The sequence below is a fragment of the Pavona decussata genome, unplaced genomic scaffold, assembly GCF_977016875.1.
Source record: "Pavona decussata unplaced genomic scaffold, jaPavDecu1.1 SCAFFOLD_100, whole genome shotgun sequence".
In the NCBI taxonomy this organism is placed as follows: Eukaryota; Metazoa; Cnidaria; class Anthozoa; order Scleractinia; family Agariciidae; genus Pavona; species Pavona decussata.
Window position 1 is genome coordinate 1,905,607 of NW_028145515.1, and position 22,207 is coordinate 1,927,813.

General features: G+C 37.2%; 2 protein-coding genes across 2 annotated transcripts; both read right to left on the reverse strand.

Moving 5' to 3' along the window:
- Positions 1-11,103: 11,103 nt before the first annotated feature.
- LOC146472286 (histamine H2 receptor-like) lies at positions 11,104-12,892 on the reverse strand. Its single transcript, XM_085119817.1, has one exon. The coding sequence runs from the start codon at positions 12,212-12,214 to the stop codon at positions 11,315-11,317; it is 900 nt and encodes a 299-aa protein (XP_084975943.1). The 5' UTR covers positions 12,215-12,892; the 3' UTR covers positions 11,104-11,314.
- Positions 12,893-12,950: 58 nt separating this feature from the next.
- LOC146472287 (melanocortin receptor 4-like) lies at positions 12,951-14,640 on the reverse strand. The gene has a single exon (XM_085119818.1). It carries the CDS (start codon positions 14,482-14,484, stop codon positions 13,525-13,527), a length of 960 nt encoding a protein of 319 aa, XP_084975944.1. The 5' UTR covers positions 14,485-14,640; the 3' UTR covers positions 12,951-13,524.
- Positions 14,641-22,207: the final 7,567 nt, after the last annotated feature.

The following is a 22,207-nucleotide window of genomic DNA, read 5'->3' on the forward strand; positions in this document are numbered from 1 at the left end:
CCATAAGTGGTAGCCAGGAACCAGTTTTTAATAACAATCATAGTTTCTTTCTCTTTGTCTTGAAGAAACTGTTCCCTTGCTCGTTAAGCACACTGTTTCAACTCAAGTCAATCAGGGCCGTAGCCAGAAAAAAATAAGGACTGAGGCAATATCCATGGTTAAATTCCCGGCCTAGCAATTTAGGGTCTTTATGATGATTACGTTTAAACAAAACACTGGGCAGTCAAACCTTATTTGACAAAAATTCCGCTGAGAGCCCTTAAGGCCGTCTAGATCTAGAGATCGAAGTGATTTTTCGGGGGGTGGGGGAGGGGGCTATTTAAATGCTACTTTAGGGGCTCTGTGTTCTTGTATGCGGCTGTTTAATGTGTTTGTTGGTGGTTTGTTTCTATAGGAAGGCCTTAGATAACAACGACCTAAACCAGGTTTGCCTGACCAGAAGTTTCGTGAAAAGAAGGGTTTATGGGGGGGGGGGGGGGGGGTGGGGGTGCTCAGTCTCGCAGGCTCATAAAACTTGGTCTCGGCCGTTCTCATTTGAGGATTTTCATTTCTAAATGGCAACGAAGTTAGCTGTTAAATGCCAGCGCGATTTGCCTCTGCCCACTAGCATGCAACCGCTGTAGAGGCTCAAGCGGGTCCACAGGGATTTCGCTGTGGACATAGGCCATAGGCTAATGCAAGGCATTTCAGCCTGTTAGAGCCCATCGATGAACGGCACCAGGTCCTCAACCTGTGGAGAGCGCTTAACCTGCGCTCGCACGAACAGCTTCCTGTACTTAGTGGCGCTGCCGCCCGTCCGGTTTTTGCCTCTACAACTTCTTTCCGACCATCTCCGTGGCTTTTTCACTGACACCACCATCTCTACTAGATGGAATGAAAGACAAAGTTGCTTCGCTGAATACTACTAATGCCAAAACAAGGTTAAATTTTGGTTCGATTATTGAGAAGAACTGATAGCATGTTATGAGAGCAACTACTTTCCGCTTTTTTTGAAAAAAGCTGTTGATAGAACGCTGCATTTTTCTCACTCAGAACAGAGAAGACAGGAGACTCGAGAAATGGCGGAAACAAGACAGTTTTCTTTGGGAAGCCGCTGCCTGGTTGGCATGAATTTTTGCTTAATTTTTCTCACCAGTAATTCAGGGCACTGCCTGGTTCGCGTTATCATTCAACATAATATCATGTTACGTTAACATTTTTTTTTTTACTTATTTAACTGTTTGTGAATTTGTCAACAATGACTGAGGCAAGTGCCTCGGTTTGCCTCATACTGGCTACGGCCCTGGTCATGCGGTTTACTCTCAGCAAGTGAGTGACTAAAAAAGCCGGAAAGAACATGAAATTTAACTTTGTTTGCTTTCTCGATAAACAAGAATCGTATTGTTGTTGTTCTTTAAGGCAAGCTTTTCCAAAAAGAGCAGGAAATTAAAACCTGAAGTCCTTTCATTTGATCGACGTGATTTTGTGTCCTTGCAAAACAGTGAGTCGCAAAGCAATCAATCCTTTTGATTTCTATCACCGCCGTAGAAACTCAGCAGCAGGCGGACATAAATGATTCATTTTCAAGAACAAAACCCTGATCAGGACTCATGCGAGATGCATTTTAAATTAAAAGCGCTCACTGCTATATTGAAATTTTCAACGATATTGTTTGGCCAGTACAAACTTGACTTCCTTTCAATAGAAAAAAATTGAATAAACCCAGAATTTATTATTGTTTTTTTAGTTTAAATCGGCAATATGATTTCGATAAAGAATGAGATTTCAGCCTGAGGGTCTAAGTTTTTCTCTTTTCAATACCACGCGTCAATATTTGGAGGCAAATATTCTGGCTTACGATCGCCCTAGTCTTTAGGAAGAATACTGCAACTTTTATTTCGTTAATACTAACCTGCTTTTCAACTTTCATATGCATAAGCAGCACACAAAATGCAAAAGTAAAAAAACGTTGAGTTATGTTATAAGTACAAACGTTAAACAAAGGAAGCTGTATAACCTGTTTAACATGTTTGGTAGGACATGTTCGAGTCACACCAGTTAATTATATTGACTGTACTAAGGTTGCAATGAACTCTGGCGGACTGTTGTTATTGTTTTATGATTTTTTTTTTCTTTCTGGGGGCTGTTATTCTAAAAGGTGTCGACACACTCATAACGCTGAATGAGTTTTCAGATGTACATTTCTGGGCAAAACCGAAACTTTTCTGCGAGATTTTCTCGTGAGAAACGGCACTCTCTTTCGAAGAAAGAACAAGTTTTATTTGTAATCTTTTATTGATCCATACCATTATTGAAGAAATTTAACTACACGCTGTTATTCATCAGACGATATATATACAGAAGCGGCACTTCTTAACAAACAGCTACCAAGCATTTTATTATTACGTTATTAAAATCAATAAAATCCCATCTTGGGCCGGGAAACTTTGCTCCTACAGAATACCCGTTCAGTACAGTCCGCAGAATAGAAGAATTACTGAAAACAGCTCCTCGGAGTTTCCGACATTACTCACACTAAATTAGGGTTTCCCGTACATGCCTGTTCTAGCGGGCGTGCGCTGAAGTTATATTGTTTTGAAACTGACATTTTGCATAGAATAGCAATTACTTTATTTTTATAATTTTTTTTAACCTACTCCGTTAACTTGGGTAACTAATGGCTGACAAACATTACAAAGTGATTCAGTTAAGTACTCCCTTTGATAAAAAATCGTCTTTCTCACTTGAGTTAGTTGTTTTTGCAAAATATTCGCCTTACTAAATGCTTAACTTCGTTTCGAATATCTTTCATTCTCCACACGTAAAGAAGAGGATTAAGTGAAGAAGACAAAAATGTAAGTACAATTGTCATCTTTAAAATTTGTATGTTCAGTGTTGACCGTTTCTTCGAGAAAACGTTCACCGTCAAGGTTATAAACATTGGCAAGTAGCCTATGTAGAAAACTATCAAAATGTAAAGAATTGTGTAGACCGATTTCTTGTACTTAGAAAAGTCGATCGAGGATTGCCCAAAGTTGTGGGACATTTCGTTCGCTAGGATTTGCTGTTGATGGCGTAGAATTATTCGGAAAACTTTGAAGTAAACCACGGAGGTGACAAGAATGCAACATAGAAAAATCGAAACAAAATAAATATCTAGTGTAAGTATCTGTGTTCCTGTAGTGAAGAACAGTACACGATATACTGCTAATGGGATTGGAAGCAGCAACATTACTGCTGTAATGATAAGGACCCTGCGCACCGTCACCAACGATCGGCGAGTCATATGCAGCCACCGCTCGATGGACATAAGGGTCATGATCAGCAACGATGTGGAGGAGAAAAAAACCGCACAGCTAGCCGTGACAGTTTCCATTTCTATGTTAAAATGCCTCGAGGCGTTAAGTATTTTGAATGCTGAATCCTCTAGATGGATCAATTCATTTGCGACATAAACTGGCTGGGTGATGAGTCCAGTACAGAAATCAGTGAAAGCCAATCCAGCGATGAGAATATAGGACGGTGTTCTGAGGGATGGGTTCCTCCAAATTGCCGTCAAAACCAGAACATTTCCTATTGCTGCAGTCGGCGATAAAGAAGCGACGATAATTGAAGCTGACAAAGACACAGCATACGATGCACAGAAGCTCTGACTCTGATCGCTGCTGAAATGTGATACGTTCGAGTAATACATCTGGTGAAGTAAATAAGTTTCGTTTTGAGTCATTTGCCTCCACGAACTTTTTGGTTTTATCTTGAAAAAGGAAGCGTAAGGAAGGAAATTCTCAAAAACAACGTAACTTACATTAATCCAAGTGATTCACCTGTTCCAGATTGAATGTTAAATTCAATTTCATCGTACCGTGTACGACATTGATTGATGAATTTTATTTGAATTTACTGATCGACATCTAGGCAATTGTCAATAAAAAAATACCGTGTTGTGTGCTTTTTAATGAACTTTCCATTAAAACGGTTTTAATGACCAACAGTGCATGGACAGGTTCAAAGACTACATTGATCTAATCTTGAATTACATTCATAAGTGGTTCTTATTCCTTTTTGGATATTAGGTCGCCTCCGTTAAATACGGACTGCCTCTACCTTTCCAGCACGAACAGGTCCATTATTAGAACACCCCATCTAGTATCATGTACAGTTGGCTTTGCCCCGAAAGAAAAATGATACGAGATCTATCTTTGCGCTATTGAATGGACACTTCAGATACTCGGTCAATTTCTTTCCTACGGCCAAGCCGTATTAAAGAGGTTGACTATAGAGCACACCAGGAAGTCAACGAGCCATACTTCAAATGAACGAAATTAGTTTGTCTGTATGGGTCGAAAGATGGCTTTTTCGGGTCGTATCAGGTCGACAGTTTTGGACATGTATGTGTGGAAACTTCCTTAGTTTAAAATGTTGGTCTGTTTTTGCCTTCCCATTGGTACACGATAGTTGGAGACGTATACCTCCCTTATGTCTATAGAAAGGGTTTCGGTAATCGCCGCACCTTCTGCCGACCATTCCACGAAAGCACATTTAGAATCAATGCGATTGGAGTGTTTCGCTAGACCTTCACTCAGGTACGGGGATTTTTATATGACACCGTCCCGGCAGGTATTTGTTTTTTGTGGGGAAGATTGTTTCAGCAAAATTCGATTATTATATAAAAGAAAACAGCATCTTAATTCTTATGTTAAAACAGAGTCCTGTAATACATTTCACTCCTCACCGTGAGATATCCCTAGTTTAATAATTACCTACAGTGCAATTTGAAATTTGAGGTGGGTCAAGAAAACAGCAATGCCAGTATACTCTTTAATAACGTACCGAGATTCATTAGGAAGCATTGGATTGAAAAGATATCAGAACCTTTTATGCAACGAGGATATTAATCCTAAATTTCGTTGAATAAAACCCCCAAAAATATTTATATTTTACATGTTGTTTCTGCACATTTAATAGTATGTTGAGTGATTAAAATTGATTCTTTGAACCTTGCTAGGGAAAAATTTTGTTCTTGTAAAAATAGCAGAAATACCCAACTGCTGCAATTTTAGTTATTAGATGGTACCTAAATTGATTATGCTCCAAAGGTAACACTTTAAAACAATGTTTCATTTTGATACTGGCAAGACAATTATTGGAATAACGCGTACCACGCTGGCATTAATTAAATTAGTTTAACTTAAGCTGAAGACCCACTCACAACAAAAGTCATTCAAAGTTGCCTTAGCTTTGAAGAAGTCACTTGGTCATTTAAACGTTTCCCCATTTCGTTAAAGCGTCCTGAAAAACTTTGAGAAAAATAAGGCTTTGCGAGGGTTGTACTTCTAGGATAAACTGAGTTGAAATTCACCTTTCATTGTTGAATTTATCAAGGAACTTAGTAGAAGCATCGTTTCATCTCCGTAGCTCAAACTACTATGTACAACAACAATGCAACTAATTTTTCTTCTCCTGGTCCTTTGAACTTTTGCAGCATCGATGGAACGACGAGAAACCACAGTTCCTCTTACTATGCAGTAACGTTTGCCACTCCAGTTATCATCGCCATTTTGTCACCAGTGGCAGTGGGAGGAAACATTGATTATGGCGACAATTTGGAAGAACGCTTCTCTCAGAACACCATCTTACATTCTCCTGTGTGGTTTGGCCCTCACTGATCTTTACACAGGACTCATAACACAGCCTTTTACAGTTGCTTTCCAGCTTCTTTGCTTAGATTCAATCAAAGGAGTAGCAAAACAGCTGGCATTTAAACGGTATGCACTGGCTTTTTCCGCAGGCGCTGGCAGTTACACCATGCACTTAACTTTGTTGTTGATTATGCTTATGTCTGTCGAACGATGGTTGTACATGACTCATCATCGATCATTGCTGACTGTCTGCCGGAGCTGTTTCATCGTTGCAGTACTAGCCCTACTTCTGCTACCAGTTGCAGTACTTCGCTGTGTTAGTATCTTGAAAATAGCCAGTTCACCTTACGATGTCACGAAAGAGATTTCATTCATTCTACTTCTTTCTTGCCTTATTGTCACACCATTTACTTATTTTAAAGTTTTCTGGATTATACGTCGCCATCGGCGACAAGTTCAAGACAATCGACCCACACAAAACTTTGGTCAACCGTCCATCAACTTAGCAAAGTACAATAAATCCGTTTTTTTGATCCTGTCTATAATAGCGCTACCTCTCCTTGGTTATCTGCCTTTTCTTGTCTTCGTTGTACTTTCGTTTTTGTACAATTATTCTGAACTAAATTTGGTGTTGAAAACCGCGGTGATGGTTTCGTTCTTCCCTTCTTCTCTCAATCCTATCCTCTACATTTGGAGAATGAAGGACATCCGTGATGGGGTAAGGCAATTGATAAAGGAACTATTTTGCTGTAGTCATTAGAGGAAATAGCTTCCTTTGAAGTTTTTGTTGTTGTTGTTGTTGTTGTTGTTGTTGTTGTTTGCGTTACGTTTAAAATGTTTAAAAGTTAACCACTTAATGATGAGTTTGACTTGTCAACACCACCAAAAAGTCTCTTACAAAAACTAGGGCATCGACTTTCAGTGTCCAACAGAATTTATCACATGCTGGATAAGAGAAGTCTAATTGCATACTTTAGTGGCCTTGTCCTACCACATCTGGATTATGCTGATATTATAAGGGGAACCAGCCAGGTCTAACAACACAGATGAAACAATTGCAGTCTTTTCGCTTTGAAAGAAAAGATTGTAAGGGCCAAGGTGACATCAGCTGAGGCCCTGACATTGTTGCGGTGGGTCCCATTGCACGCTAGGCTTGCCGGCCATCGATGTTGTCTTGTGCAAGATGCATTGAAGGGAGAGATCTCCGAACATCTCGATGTGTTCAATTCTACAATAAGCCAACAGCACGATTATAATACTCGGAATGGTTACCTACCGAAAGTAAGCAGGCCAAGAGCGGAATGGGCCAGAAACAAAACATATTTTAAAGTAATTAACGATTCATGGGGCCTTACTGCCAAGCGAGCTCAAGAGATTGATGTCGAAGACTACTGTCCGGAAAACGATTTTTCAACGCAAATTGAATTTTTTGAATTTTTAGTTTTGAACGATTTTAATCACGAACTACTCAGTTTTATATTTTATGAAACATTTAACTTCAGTTAGTATCTTCACTGAACCTTAGTTCTGTCCCAGTTTTTAGCTGTATTTTAGTTTTATTTTAATGTCTTTTTAACCTTTATTTTAGAGGACCCTGGAGCTCCTTCAAACTGCCGTCAGGTGATTGGAGGCCTCCTCTTAAAATATTGTTTCATTATTAGTCTTATTACCACCTGGTTTTTAATCTATGATGAAACATGAACCAGTGAGTTCGCACGATACACTCGCACAATCACAGTTATAAATTTATAGAATTACGTCCCAAACACAATCTTTGGAAAAGGTGGGACCTTATTTCAAATTGTGTGTTTTGAACAAAACTTAAATAAGCTTTTTCAAATTTTTAGCCCCCAATAATAATAATAATAATAATAATAATAATTTATTCACTTATATTGCGCATTTTCCATGGCAAGATGATCAAATGCGCATTACAATGATGTGATTAAAGTAAAAAAGTAAAAAATATATAGTATGAAATGTAAAATGTACAAAAAAAAAACACATATAAAAATCAATCAGAAGCGAATACCATAGCAAAAAGGTGTGTCTTAAGTAGCGTCTTAAATTGGGTGATGTTGCCGCAGTCTCGTAAATGTGCTGGTAAATCGTTCCACAGTCACACGCAACTGACTAAAGTATAGCACTAGGGGTTTCAATGTCCACAGCATAATAATAACTCTGACCATGATTGAGTTTTCAACGTTTCCCATCGACAGATGACTGATGATTTGACCTTTTATACGCCAGTTTGAAGTACAGCATTTGTTTTTCCTTATTTTTGTATTTATTTATCTATTTATTTATTATTTTATTTATTTTATTTATTTATTTACACCACCACCTGATACGTAAGATTACAATAGTTACTGTAGTCAGTTTTCTTATATGGGAAGAGGGCTTTGCAGAGAAAGGAAGGTATTTATTACAATCATGGCCCCAGGACAAATGGAGGACTTAAACAAAACTGGACGCGTAATAAAGTATATGTTCGGGTGTTTTTTCCTGCAATTTATTTCGAATTGCTTTTACAATTTCAGTTTTATTAGTATTGTGCTATCTCCTTTGCTGTAATTGTAAATTTTTGGCTGTTCATAAGAATTTAACCATCAATAAAAAATATTGTACAAAAATGAGCTTTTTTATGTCTTACTTATAGCTAGGTGATTTTTGGAATTTTCCTGAATGTTAAAACTACTACCAAAATCTGTTTTTAAAACCGAAGATCAATAACAGCGATAAAGGGCAAGTACGCACTTCAAATGGATTTTGCGACTGAAACACTTCAAACAAAACTACACTGTCAATCGAATTTTCTATATTTTAGTGTTATCTAGATAAAGATATTCCAATGCACCCTTCTAGATATTAGGTCCTAGTCTTCAGAAGGGGAGAAGGAAGTGATGATGATGATGATGATGATGATGATGATGGTGATGATGATGATGATGATGATGATGATGATGATGATGATGATGATGTTAGATCCAGTTTTCTTTGCAAAATTACTAATTAACAACTGATTATTATGACATTAGGTGTACTCAATGCAATGCAAAACTCCAGCAAGGAGCATCTCTTGGCGTCGTGTCCTCACTAAAATTCACTCATATATTCACTAATATTTCTGAGGAATGCAACATTTTCTCAACAAAATTTATTTATCAGTTTTCATGATCATATTTTCCTAAATGAACATCCAGGGATGTATCCTAAGTATATTTTCAAAACGATAGTCTATCTTTGACATAAGAATAGCTTATCGTTAATAAACGAAAACGGAAGATATTTTAACTAAGGAGGGCTTTGTGAATCTAGCCCGAGTATCCTCGGTGTTGTGTAAGGATAAGGATTTTAAATGGACCAATGTCTTATTACACCAGTTCCTTCATCAGACATCTGACATATTACCTGGGTTGAAGTGTAGAATTTTTTATAAACGGTAGATCCTAAGGTACCATTAACTCCTTGTTATTTTAAACTTGCTTGATTACTCTTCCGCTACCTGGACCTATATAAAATCTTAGCCGAGATGGGGCAGTATAACCAGCTAAAGCCTAAAACTCGTTGAATTCTCTTAGCTGAATTGTAGTCTTATTTATTTTTTTGTTTGATTGTTTGGTAAAAACGGAAATAATTTACGGAGGAGGCTGATTTAAACTGACGCCAAATTGTTACAGTGATTGTTATACTTGCAAGAGAAAGTCCTGGTCTAATAGTATTGTCCAATCATACATGCACTACTTGTGGGCAGATAGTCTTGGACGATCGAAAATCATAATACTTTTGTATAAAACTTCTTTCTCCATCATGCAACTACAACTGATTTGATGGACTAGTACTTAACAAAAGGGAACAATTGTTAATTTAAGTGGACCAGTCATGCATCAGTCGGAAAGAAGTAACAAGTGGGTGCAGCAAGTTTAGAAAGCAAAGAAAAGGACTATTTTGATCGCTTTGACTTCTGATTGGCTTCCACACCATTTTAGACAACAGTGTTGAACTTCGCAGTAAAAAGATTGATTGTACGCATTATTTTTACTGGAATGACAATATAAAGAACTTGCAAAATTTTTCTAAGGGGGACTAGTTTATGTAAAAAATAACACAGCGATAATACACGTGTATTAATCTAAAGTAAGATAACAACAACCACATCTTTACCTTAGACTCAAAAAGTTAGTTTCAAAGTACTGCAGTTTTTATTGTTCTTAGATTGTTTTTGGAATTATCGGAGGGTTGAAATTGGAATTATCGGAGGCTTGGGGGGGGGGGGTCAAAAAATTTTGATTGTCCTTTTGAATCCTTCCTTCTAATTTTCATTTTCTTTGTAATTTCTAACCAATGTAGCCTTCTTACCATGTGAAAATCTAGTATGGCTTGCAAAAAGGATCCAGAGTCCACCAAGTTAGTTTTATTGTTCGATCGATGCTGACCGGCATTGTTCTTTCTGCATCTCTCCCGTATCAAAGGAAACTCCTATGCTGAAGAAATTAGTAAAAGCACTAGTCTTTTTTCGATGCTTGAAACTAAGGTGATTGTAGAAAAATACTAACTGACCAAGTCGACAAGGCATACATTATACATTTTTACGTCTCACACTTTTTATTAAAACAACAATAACAAGCCGATATTTAGTTTTACCCTTTTAATATCTATTTATTGCAGTTGAACAAAGACGTGGCATAGTTCTTACACCTTCTGACCAATACAAAGACAATACAATACCGTTATTGTTATTATTATTATTATTATTATTATTATTATTATTATTATTACAATACAGTACCATCATTATTATTACATCACACTTGCATATCTCACAGATTTTTTCTCACACACAAACAATAACACTGTGACAAGTTAAAACAAAAGTGAAGTATAACAAAATTTAATTAAATTTAAAGACTACATGACATATTGCATTATTGTGGCAGCTGCAACTTAAAACAATTACAGTCGACTCCTGATAACTCAAACCCTCGATAACTCAAGCCTCCCGATAACTCGAAGAAACAATTTTCCTTTCCCTTGAGGTCATTTTCTATGTAATTTACCCTCGATAACTCAAACCATGGTTGTCAAGCCGTGATAGGTCAAAATAAACAGTACTACAGTCTAAAGCACTGAATTTATCTGAAAGCAGCCTTTGTGCTCTTTGTCTTTTTTTGCATTAACAAAACGTGTCAGTCCAGTTCAAGTTCTCAGTCATTCCTAGTCTTCTCCTGCTGCTCGGTTTTGTTTTCTTTTGTTTTGTTTTGTTTTGTTTTGTTTCATGTTATGTTACGTTCTGATTTATAATTTAGAAATATTGTTCCATTTTCACTTGACTTCTCTATAATTACACTGTTGAATAGAAAATACTCACAAAACACCGGTATCACCATTTGCTCCCAACTCCCGATAACTCGAACCTTTTTTCAATTTCCCTTGAAGGTACTAATTTCCCTTGAAACTACCAATATAAGTGGGGAAAGGGGCACATTGTTCTTCTTGACACCTGAAATTAACTTTCAAATTTTTCAATGCGGTACTTAAATTTAATTTTGGTTATAAAGTCCAAGAGAAGCAATGCTTCTTCGTTTAGTTTCCTGGCGTATATATATCTTCTGATGAACACCTTGGTATTTTGATATCTCATTCGAATCATTAATGCCATTGTAAGTTTTTTTCTCATTTTGTGTATGATTAATGTCTCAGTTGTTATTGCAGAATAATTGTTTCACTCCATTCCGAACATCATTCATTCTCCAAACGTAAAGGCCTGGGTTGAGAGAAGACGATAAAAATAATAGCACCAAGGAAATAGTTGTCGCCACTGCCGTTCCCGAATTTTCACCTACATGAACAAACACCCCGAGAGAGATAATAAAGGGCAAGAAACATAAACAAAATAAAGCTAGAATATACAAGATAGTTCTCACAGATTTCTTGTACTTCGCCAAGTTAATCGCCGGCTGAGCAAAATTCTGAGATGGTGCATTTGCTTGAACCCGTTGTTGATGTCGTCGAATTATTCCTAAAACTTTGACATAAGCAACAGTTGTAGTAAGAAAACAAAGCAGCATTTCTGCGATAATCACCATTTCAAATTCATGCCATCTGAGATTTTTCACCTTTTGCAGCCCCATAAGTACAGCATTTGGAATTGAAAGGAGCGATAACAAAATGGCGGTAACACAACCACGACGCCATGTCACCAAGATTGTTCTCATTTGAGACATATGAAGCCATCTTTCGATTGACATGAGTGTTATAATGAGTAAAGTCATTGTCATCAAGTAAGAGGTGCTGGCATATGAAATCGCTGTTATAGCGATGAAAAGAGCTGGCCGGTCGGTAGCTAATGTGGAATTCACTGAGTAAAGCCAAACGTTGGCAGCAGTGAACGGTTGGGCGATGAGTCCCGTACACAAATCTGTGATTGCTAATCCGCTCAGTAAAACATGAAAAGGTGTTCTCTGAAATGTCCTCTTCCAAATAGCCCCCAAAACTAGCACATTTAGCACCACTGCCACTGGCGATAAAACAGCGAGGATGATGGAACTTGTGAAAGTACTTGTGTAAGCAACGAGCTGAGAATCTCGTGTGGTCATCACCACACTTTTCGCTTCTAGAAAAGGATAACCTGATCAGCTTGGTGACCTTTTTCACTAAGTCAAGTCGCGAAAACCAAGCTTCAGGAGAAGCTGTTGAACGTACAGTTGGATTGGAGTTGTTACTGGTTATTGATTGTTTTCACCACTTTTTGTGTATTTATTTCACCGATGGCAGAAGTCAAAATAAAAACCTTTCACCTTTTTCAGCAGGTGTAAACACATCAAGTTCCATTCTTTTACTACTTAATTAAAAAGTTGTTTGCATGAGACTTCCTTTTAATAACTTAGATTGACTTTTATTTACAATGATTGATTGAAGATTAAAGGAGGGTGTACCGGATCTTTAATCTTTGGCCGTTCCACCAGCGTATTTTTTAAATTCAATTTCGTTTGAATAAAATAATTATAGTGTAATCTTAATTTCCTGACATCTTAACAAAACGTTGATTTATCAATCTCAAAAATCAACCTGTGACTGTAATTGACTTCTGCTGCTGCTTTACAGGCTAAAAGGGAAATGCTCCTTGTGGAGTGCTATTTTATCTTTGTCTTTAATCAAGTGAAGATATATTATTTTAGTTTAGTGTTTACTGCATTGCTTTCTGAGCCAGTACCCTCATAGCGTATTTGTTCAAGAATTTCTTAAGGCTCATTCTCTAAGCTAAAGTTCATTTTGAATAGATCGAGAAAGTATTAAATTTTGATAGGTTTTCTCAAAATAATTTTTACAAGATATATGTTCAGTTGAATATAGCTAAAAGTATGATTCCACGTTACATCACAGCATCTTTCTTTATAAATCATGAATGCATAAAACGAGCTAAAAAAGCTAAAAAATACTTATTATCTTACACTATCTGTAAGCGCGTACTGTTCTTTCTTATTTACAATAGACTTGATCAGCCGTAAATTTCACTGCAAAAAAGGCAAGTTTTTCAGATCCCAGGCTCGTAAGGATGATAGTATAGTACTATTTTAAGCAGATATTTGCACCAAAATGCGGTGCTAAGGATATTTGCTCAAGAGAGGTTTACTGACTACAGATATAATATTAGCGTTTTGGATCAATGAACATAAACTTGAGACGCCGTGAACTCTCATCAACTCTGTAGCGTATCTTAAGTGGAATTTGTCATAGTGGAAGACCCAAAATTGGATCGTGGAATAAACAATTGCTCAAAATGATGACTGCCTTCCTCCGCTGCGTAATGCAGAATATATTTCTGTCACGGTATTATTATCACATGCATACACGAATTGCCATCAACTTCATTCGATTGTGACCAAAGTGAAGTTATTGCTTTTCGCTAACCGCTTGAGCAAAATAATTGTTTTACTGCTTTACGAACATCATTCATTCTCCAAACGTAAAGGCATGGATTGAGTGAGGAAGATAAAAATAAGAGAACTATGGACAAACTGTTTGCAAGCCATAATTCTTGAAAGTCGTCACCCCTTACATGGACATACACCCCTAGATAAACAGCATAAGGCATGAAACAAATATAAAACAAGCCGAGAATATACAAGATTGTATTCACAGATTTCTTGTACTTGGCCAAGTTTATCGCCTGTTGACCAAAATTAGCAGATCGTTCGTTTGCTTTTACTTGTTGTCGATGGTGACGAATAACACGAAGGACGCTCAAATAGGCGACGGATGTTATAATTAAAAAAATCAGTGATAGTGTTAGAAGCGCGATATGTAACACAATTGCAGGAGTTAACTCTATGGCTTCTAATGCATGAAGAGCTGCGAAAGGAGTAGGCATGAGCAATATCACAGCAACGACAACACCTCCACGACGCGATGTTACCAAGGATCGCCGAGTCATATGAAGCCATCGTTCAACAGACATGAGTGTTATGAGAAAAGCTGTGGCGCAAATAAAGTAGGTTGAACTGGAATCTCCAATGGCGCCTATCGTTATAGAAATCTGTGGCTTCTTATTACAATCAGACGCTGAGAACAGCAACCCATGTACGGCAACAATAGGTTGGGCAATTAGTCCTGTGCATAAATCGGTGAACGCTAATCCACTCAGAAGGACATGAAAAGTTGTTCTCTGAGACATCTTCTTCCAAATTGCAGCCAAAATTAGTGTATTTGCCGCCACCGCCACCGGTGACAAAATCGCAATAGCAACGAAACATACGAAGGAAGCAGTATGGATGTAATAACCGTTTTTTCTTTCCTCAACTAACAAGCTGCAAACAGGAAGGGAAACATTATGTGAAGAACTTGGAAATGTTGTGTTGTTGGACATGGTATTGATCTATCATGAACGTTGGCAACCAAATTGAATAGGTGATTTTAGTAAATGTATTGATGATTTCACCAGGTTCAGGTTCATCTTATTTACTGGCAAATGTATTTTCATCACCAGTAGCCGCATGAATGATTTCTAACCTTGATGTTGTCTTCCCTACAACGGAAATTCGCGTTGTCTAACGTTTGCGAACATTGTCGAGAAAACTAATAAATTCCATGTTTCACCGTTGTTATTACTATTTGGACTGAATGAAGTGTGATTTGGAGTGCCTTGTTCATTAAATACCTTCTTGGGATCAAGAGAGTGTCACGTAACTTAATTAAAGTAGACCTTTGTTTGTATTTGTGGTCTTTTTATTATATTTTTATTGATTAAAGGAGGTTTCCTTATTAGAAATTTTTAGGGGAAATTAGTTTGGCTTGGTGCAGATCATCATTTGGATTGATAGTAAAATAGAGTTTCATCCTGTTGATAATATTCATGACGCTAATACCTAAAAAAACGGAACTTCATTAAACTTAGAAAGCAAACTTGGCAGGATTTTAATATAGATGGTAACAACGTATTCCTAGCTCGTTTTTAATTTCCTGAAAAATCAACATGTAAAAAATCATCCTTGCAGGTACGCATTTGATCATATACACATGCTAATTTGCGCCATACAAATATTAATTATTATTATTATTAATTATTATTATTATTAACGGCTACTGCGAAAAGTCTCAATAAGAGTTTAGTTATTACTGTTATTGAACAAATAGTTTAATGGCCATTTGAGTATTTTCTTTTTTTCAGGAAGTATAAGATGGTAGAACATTGGTTTGGATAAAAACATTTTAAATTAATGGATTAATTATTTTTCTAACCAAAGAAGTTGTGCTGCCCTTAAGGTATATACTCCGCAAGCCGTTCCGGTAGCAGTTGAGAATCGTGTCATAAGGGAACGTGGTGGAAATAGAAATTTATTGAAATTTCAGTCATTCACTCCTCGGCTTGTCTTTTTTTAACATGAAAGTTTCCATTTAGGATGATCGTTCTAACTTACCATGCCAAGAGACAGTATTGCTCGAGAAGCAGGATAGCAAAGGGGTGCACTGGCGATACGTGCTCACGTCATGCCAAGTTCTAAAATGATGACGAGCAGTAGATAACGAAAAGAACAAGGATGACACGTGAAAGAGGATGAGGAACGGGATGAAGATTAGGATGAGGTTATGCATGGGGATGAGGGTGAGGAGGAAGAGGAAAGGAGGAGGAGTAGGAGAAGAAGGCGGAGGAGCATTAACAGGACGAAAATGAGATGAAAATAAGGAAGAGAAAAATCAGGATGGGAATGAAGATGATTATGAGGATGGCAATGGGGATGAGTATAGGAATGAGAATAGAGATGACGATGCTTATGCGGCTAAACATGAGGATGGGGATACAGATGACAGTAAAGATGAGAATGAGGATGGTGAATGGGATGAAGATGGGACGCTGGATGAGGATGGGGATGAGGCTATGGTTGAGGTTGAGGTTGAGCATGAGGATAAAGCTGAGGATGCGAATTAGGATAACTGTGAGGATTATGATTATGTTTTGTTGCTGGTGGTGGTGATTGTTATGAAGGAAATTTTACATAGAAGAAAAGAGTAATTATCCTGGATTAACGTGTTTCTTCAAGGACTTTTCTGTGAAGCTAAGTTCAATGACGGCTTCTCATTATCATCAGCAGGATTGAATATTAGAATCCAGCCTTTAATGGATCGATCTGTTTGACAGAAATAGCAAGTTTATAGCTTTTCTTGTTGAACGATTTGAAGGGAAATATGATCTTAACTCTAATTCTGGATCTAAGTCTGGAACAAATAATGCAGAAGGAACTGAAAGTTGCTTGGCCGGAAAGAACATTTAAAGTTACGGCAACTGCTGTTCAACTTGATGTAACGAATAATTAAAGAAACGGCAAATAATGAAAATTCGAAATCGTGTGTGTTAACTTCAAGGAATGGAGGATAGATCAAGCATCAAAGGGACAACTAGAAAAAGAGACGGTAGCTGTGATTGTCACTGATGGTCATTTGAGCACATAATGGTAAGAGTTCAGTTTCTATTTTCCCTCCAAAGCGTTCGAGAAATATACACATTAACTTGCGATTTCTGTTACACAGCCTGATCAATCGAAAACCTCTCCAATTTTTCTCATTCTTATATTAATTCTCTGTGCCAGTCCCCACCAATGAACGCCTGGAAAAGGCTAAAAAAATAGAAGGCTCTGTAAAAAATCATGAAAAAGAAACCACCAAAGGAGAACGTCAGGAGAAAGCAAATAGATTGGCCGTTTCCTTCAATTGCTGTGATACATTTTCTTTTCCTGTTAACACAATTTACCTGAATGCCTGCATTTATTTACCTGTGATTCTCAAAAAAAAAGTTCAGCAAGTTTAATGTAATTTGAGTCTGTAAACTGTTGGTGACTTCAAAAAGATTTGATAGCAATTTCACTGTACCGTGAAAATAGGGCACATGCACTGTCGCAACATAAAAATTCACACTGCCATAATATCGTCGTAAAATGGCAAGTTATTTACACAGACAATTTTAGACTGCACTTAAAGCCGACAAAATGGGTGGCAAAATCACATCAAAACTTGGCTGTGCAAACGATCTTAATGGTCCGTCCATTAATATTCTTTCATATCTTTGAAAAGCTGTCATTTTGCCGAAGTCTGCATGGAGTTTTCATAATCGACACACACAGAATGTGTCAGCTGATATTTCCCGGAAAGTGAGAGGAAAAACCGTCAGCTTGTAGCAACACCTCAAACAAGGACAAATCTGAATCAAAGCTGAATATTTGAAATGCAACATTAGCACAATCATGAGGTTATCAAGAATAATTATAATAATAAATAAAAGATATGATATATTGCAATAAAATTGTATAAACACAAAAGATCAGTCGTTTGCGATTGAAAGTTTCATTCGCTAGAAGACAAGTAAGACCTACTCATTATAAGTTGAAAGATAGAAATCTATTGTGTCGTTTGTAGTTTTTTTCAATAATGGTTCATGTTGTCAACATATCTGAGTCCTGGTCTTAATTCAATGTCCCAATAAGCCCGGAGAGACGGGAATACAAACACAGAGTTGAAGTTTTATTTTACTACATCTTTAAATCTTTAATTGGCTCTAAAAATCATTTTGCGGGACACCTTTTGGTCATAAATATTATATATTATTACTTATTAATATCATCTGAAGCAATTCAACAGCTACTGAGGGAAAATTCTAGATTGTCATCACTATTGAGGTTTCATATGTCACTGATAATATATGTCGATAATTAATTACTGTTGTGGAAGGGTTTCGTGGGAAAAACAGCTGGATCACTAGTTCTTTTAGCATATCAATGTTATTCAAATTTTGGAGTCGTGAATGGGTAGATCACAACGGAAGTGTCGGCAATCGGTGAGCGTTCCTCTCACGGTACAAATAGGAACATGCAGTTTTAAGATTTTCTGTCTCTGTTAGCTTGGTTGCCAATGAATAGCAACGAGACTCAGTTTCCGCGCCTTTGTTTCTTCGACGGAATTGCAAGGAATCAACGTTCTCTTTCCCCGGTAATCACAAGCTCGGCTTCTGCTGTCATCGTTCTTTTGTCGCCCATTGCAGTGGCGGGAAATGGATTGGTCTTGGCGGCAATTTGGAAGAATCCGACACTCAGAACACCTCCTTATATTCTTTTGTGTTGTTTGGCTTTTACTGATCTGTGCACAGGACTCATCACTCAACCTTTTTATGTTGCAACCGAACTGATGTGTCTGCAGGAACCCCAGAATATTCAAGACCGGTTATCGCTACACCGTTTCGTCAAGGTTGTTTCAGAAGGATGTGGCACGTACTTCAGCAGCTTGACTGTATTTCTTATTACACTGATGTCAGTTGAAAGGTGGCTGTACATGGCTCGCCGGTCTTTGGTCACCAAGCGCGTGGCATACTTCATTGTGGCAATAGTCCTAATCTGTCCTATTCCAATTGCTGTATTACGCACATTCCAAGTGTTATATGGAGTTTATGAACTGGCACTGAACACTGTTTCTTTCACTATTTTGTTTCTTTGTTTCCTTACCACGTCAATGGCTTATTTTAAAGTTTTTCGTATCATAAAACAGCATCAGCAACAGGTTCAAGCCAATGTGACATCACAGAATTTAGCTCAACCAGCGATAAACTTGGCGAAGTACAAAAAGTCCGTATTTTCAATCCTGCTCATTGTGGCATTGTTCTATATAAGCTACTTACCGTTTCTTGTCTTTGTTGGTCTTCATCTTTCCCGTCTAAATCACTCTGAAGTTGCGTTGGCGTTTTCATTTTCGGTGATTTTTATGGTTCTGTCATCCTCCCTGAACCCTATTCTTTACGTTTGGAGAATGAGTGAAATCCGCAATGGGGTAAAACAATTGTTAAAACAGCTACTCTGTCGGCAAAGTTAGAGGACACTGGTGTAGAAAGAGTTCAGTCTTAAGGTTATGCAGTTAATGGATGATAATCGTTGTGTTGAGATGTGGTAACGTACACAAAAAAACGTAACAACTTAAGCAGAAGCTTGCAAACTTGAAGCAACACCACCAACTTCCTCATTATCGTAGTCTTCATCATCAGCGGTGCTGCAAGCTGCAAGCTTTCTATAAGATTAGCGCCTGTTTTTCTCTAAGAAATGTTCGTTTTCTCCTATTGGCTCCTATAATTTCTTTTTTATATTGTCAGTCATCGGCATAAAAGAAAATTCTCGGAACTCAGTTCAAACCCTGAAAAGAAATTTGATAGTAAGTGCGGTCTCCCAGAACCCACGTTGAATTGTGTACGTTATTACTCCTCAATAAATTAATCCCATTCCACAAGATGCTTAGCAATAACCACTACATAACAACCCAACAGACGTATAAAAATATATGTTCAAAATATATGTTTCATATATTTAAAGACAAATCTATGCTAGGATAAAATTTATTCTTTTTTCGTGCCAATATGAGGAATCCGCGTTTCCTGGCATGAGTTTTCTTTAAAATGTGTCGCTTGTGTTAAGTGTCTGATCATCCGTATTGAACAGTGAAAACGTCCCACTAGTTAATGGAAAAGATTTTGCTGCGTTTGTCAAGTTTTTTTTTTTTTGTATTCAGTTGTGGCGTGTCAATAAAATACCTTGAAAACCCAAAGCCAAAGCGCATTCACAGTGATGATAACTATCTAAAAGATAATTCTAAATCTATCTGAAAGCCAATGCAAATATTTAAGTGTTGGAGTATTGTGTGTTTTGGAATAATTTGCATATTTTTCTTCGATATCGTCGAAATCTGCTCTTTTACAGAACAACACAACGACAGCAACATAAAAATAACAAGGAACATTATGTTATATTGTACTGAAAATGTGACATGTTCATCAGGTGCAGAGGTAAAATTACGGGTTAGAAGTTGATACACAACAGTTCACCCAGGCAGGAAAACAAACAAAGAAGCTAGCGTCGAGGTTCTAAAACCAACCTTTATTTCCGCTCAATGAAGGCTCGTCTTCTCATAAAATTAAACTGAACTAATTGAGGTTACAATTTGGCCACATGTTCCAGAATTGCAAATTATTCCCCTGATCAACACTTGCTGCTATTCAACTAAACATTAATTTTCTTAATACCATCGGAAAATTCCAAAACCAGCAACTCCCCTTATTTTACTGGTGATCGTCGAGATCGTTTGTTTCGATCCAGTGGCCGCCATCTTCCTTTGTATAGTAATGCAAGATCATAGGTTCCGGACTCCAGTTGGGAGGACTCGGATTCTCTTTTTCCGAGTGCACTCTTTTTTTATATATAAGAACGTCTATTTATTTCCCTCTTTATTTAATTTTTTATTTATTTGTTGGTTTATTTTTTTGCAAATTTGAGCCTGACAAGTTCTTAAGATGTTCTTAAGTGTCGATAAGTTACCTGTTATGGTATTTCAATAAATATATGCGGACATGACCAAGACACCTATCAAAGAGTAATATGTGCCGAAATGTGGTGTCCGACCCAAAATGACATCTTCAAATATGTACCAGGCATGCAAAAAGGAATCCGTTGTTAATATTAAAATATGTCCCTTTCTCATTTGGGTTCATTGGACTGTATAGACTAAAGTTTTACATGTGTTATTTTTATCCGTATTTATACTGTTCATTTAATAAAAATTGGTCAAAATAGAATGTTCTTAACTGACTCTCATCCTGGATAATGTTCTTAGTATGTTCTAAAATTTTAGTTTATCTCGGCCTCAACGTTCTTATAAAAAAGGTTGTTATAAAAAAAAAGAGTGTATAGCTGTTTCACTGACTTAATAATACATTACACTTTTATGAACAGCGTAGTTTCAAATTGGAAACCAGCGAACTCCTGTGCCGTCTATTTGTGTGGAGCTTTGGATCCCGTATGGCATTAAATCTTTTGGTTTTAAGATTCGCAAAAAAAAACCTCGAACTCCCACAAATTTATCTCCAGAAAATGGGTCTTCCACCAAAATATTCTTTATTATGGAAACTGCGTTAAATTACCGTAACATGTTTTAGGTGCCGCCGCATCAATGTTCAAAGTAGAATTAATAGTTATTAAATACTGTTAAAGCAAACACTAAGAAGACATCATTTTGCATATGACACTAAAGGAGATTTAAATTTCTTCTAACGCAAATAAATTGGATTTTGTTTCTTTTACAAATGCTGTATGTACATTCCACATCGTGAAGAGTTTGTCTATAGTAACAAGCGCTGGGATAGCGTTATCTATCAGCAGAATTTTCTTATGTTATGGTATATACCTTGTAGAATTACAGAAAAGGAAAAGGGGAGAGAGAATGCTAATCTATACTCGCCAAACAACTGTTGGTTCGAGAAAGCCGTATTTGCACAGAAAACAGAGGAAAATGTTTCTACTCAAGATAGCTAATATGTGAGATCGTTGTCCTGGTGGAGTTCATAACAAATAAAATAAGGTCACGTCACGAGGTAGCTGCAAAGAGCTGTTTGTCCTTAGTCTATTAATACAAGTGAAAGATGGGGGGGGGGAGTACTAAAGAAAAACGTTATTTGTAATCTGTGTTCAAATAGGAGAAACTGCACGATTTTTCATTATTAAAAACTGGATAATTGAACAATGCAATTCCAGTGTGTTGATTGGCTTAGCAGCCAAGAGATATCAGTCATTAAACCATGCGCGGGAATTGGAGGCCAATAAGCAAGGCTGATTTCACGGTCAGGGAAGTATATTTTTCCAATATTTCGAAAGGCACGGCCTTTCTTCTTCAGGATATGTTTGAGACTGACCCACCCTGTGGCAAGTGACGTTACAATTTAAAGCCAATAAATCGCCTTCTCGTTTATCTTGCAAGATGAAAACAATTATTCCTGCACTGGCGCTTGTTCAGAGGACGTAAGATCATTAAACCGCTTGGTGCAACGCGGGGCGTTGGTTTTCTATCATCTTAGATCCAACGCAAGCTCGTGGAATAATCACTTAATTGTTGTATAGTTTAAGAGTAGTGAAATCGTTCAAAATAGTTGACGAAAAAGTCCTTCTTTTAATTAAGAGTACCGGGAACAAAGGGATGGAAAGAGGGAAATTCACAGCCAGCCGCTTCCCCCGGAGAAATGTTGACATCTCATGAGTGTAAACGTTCATCAAAAATGTGATAATAACTTAATA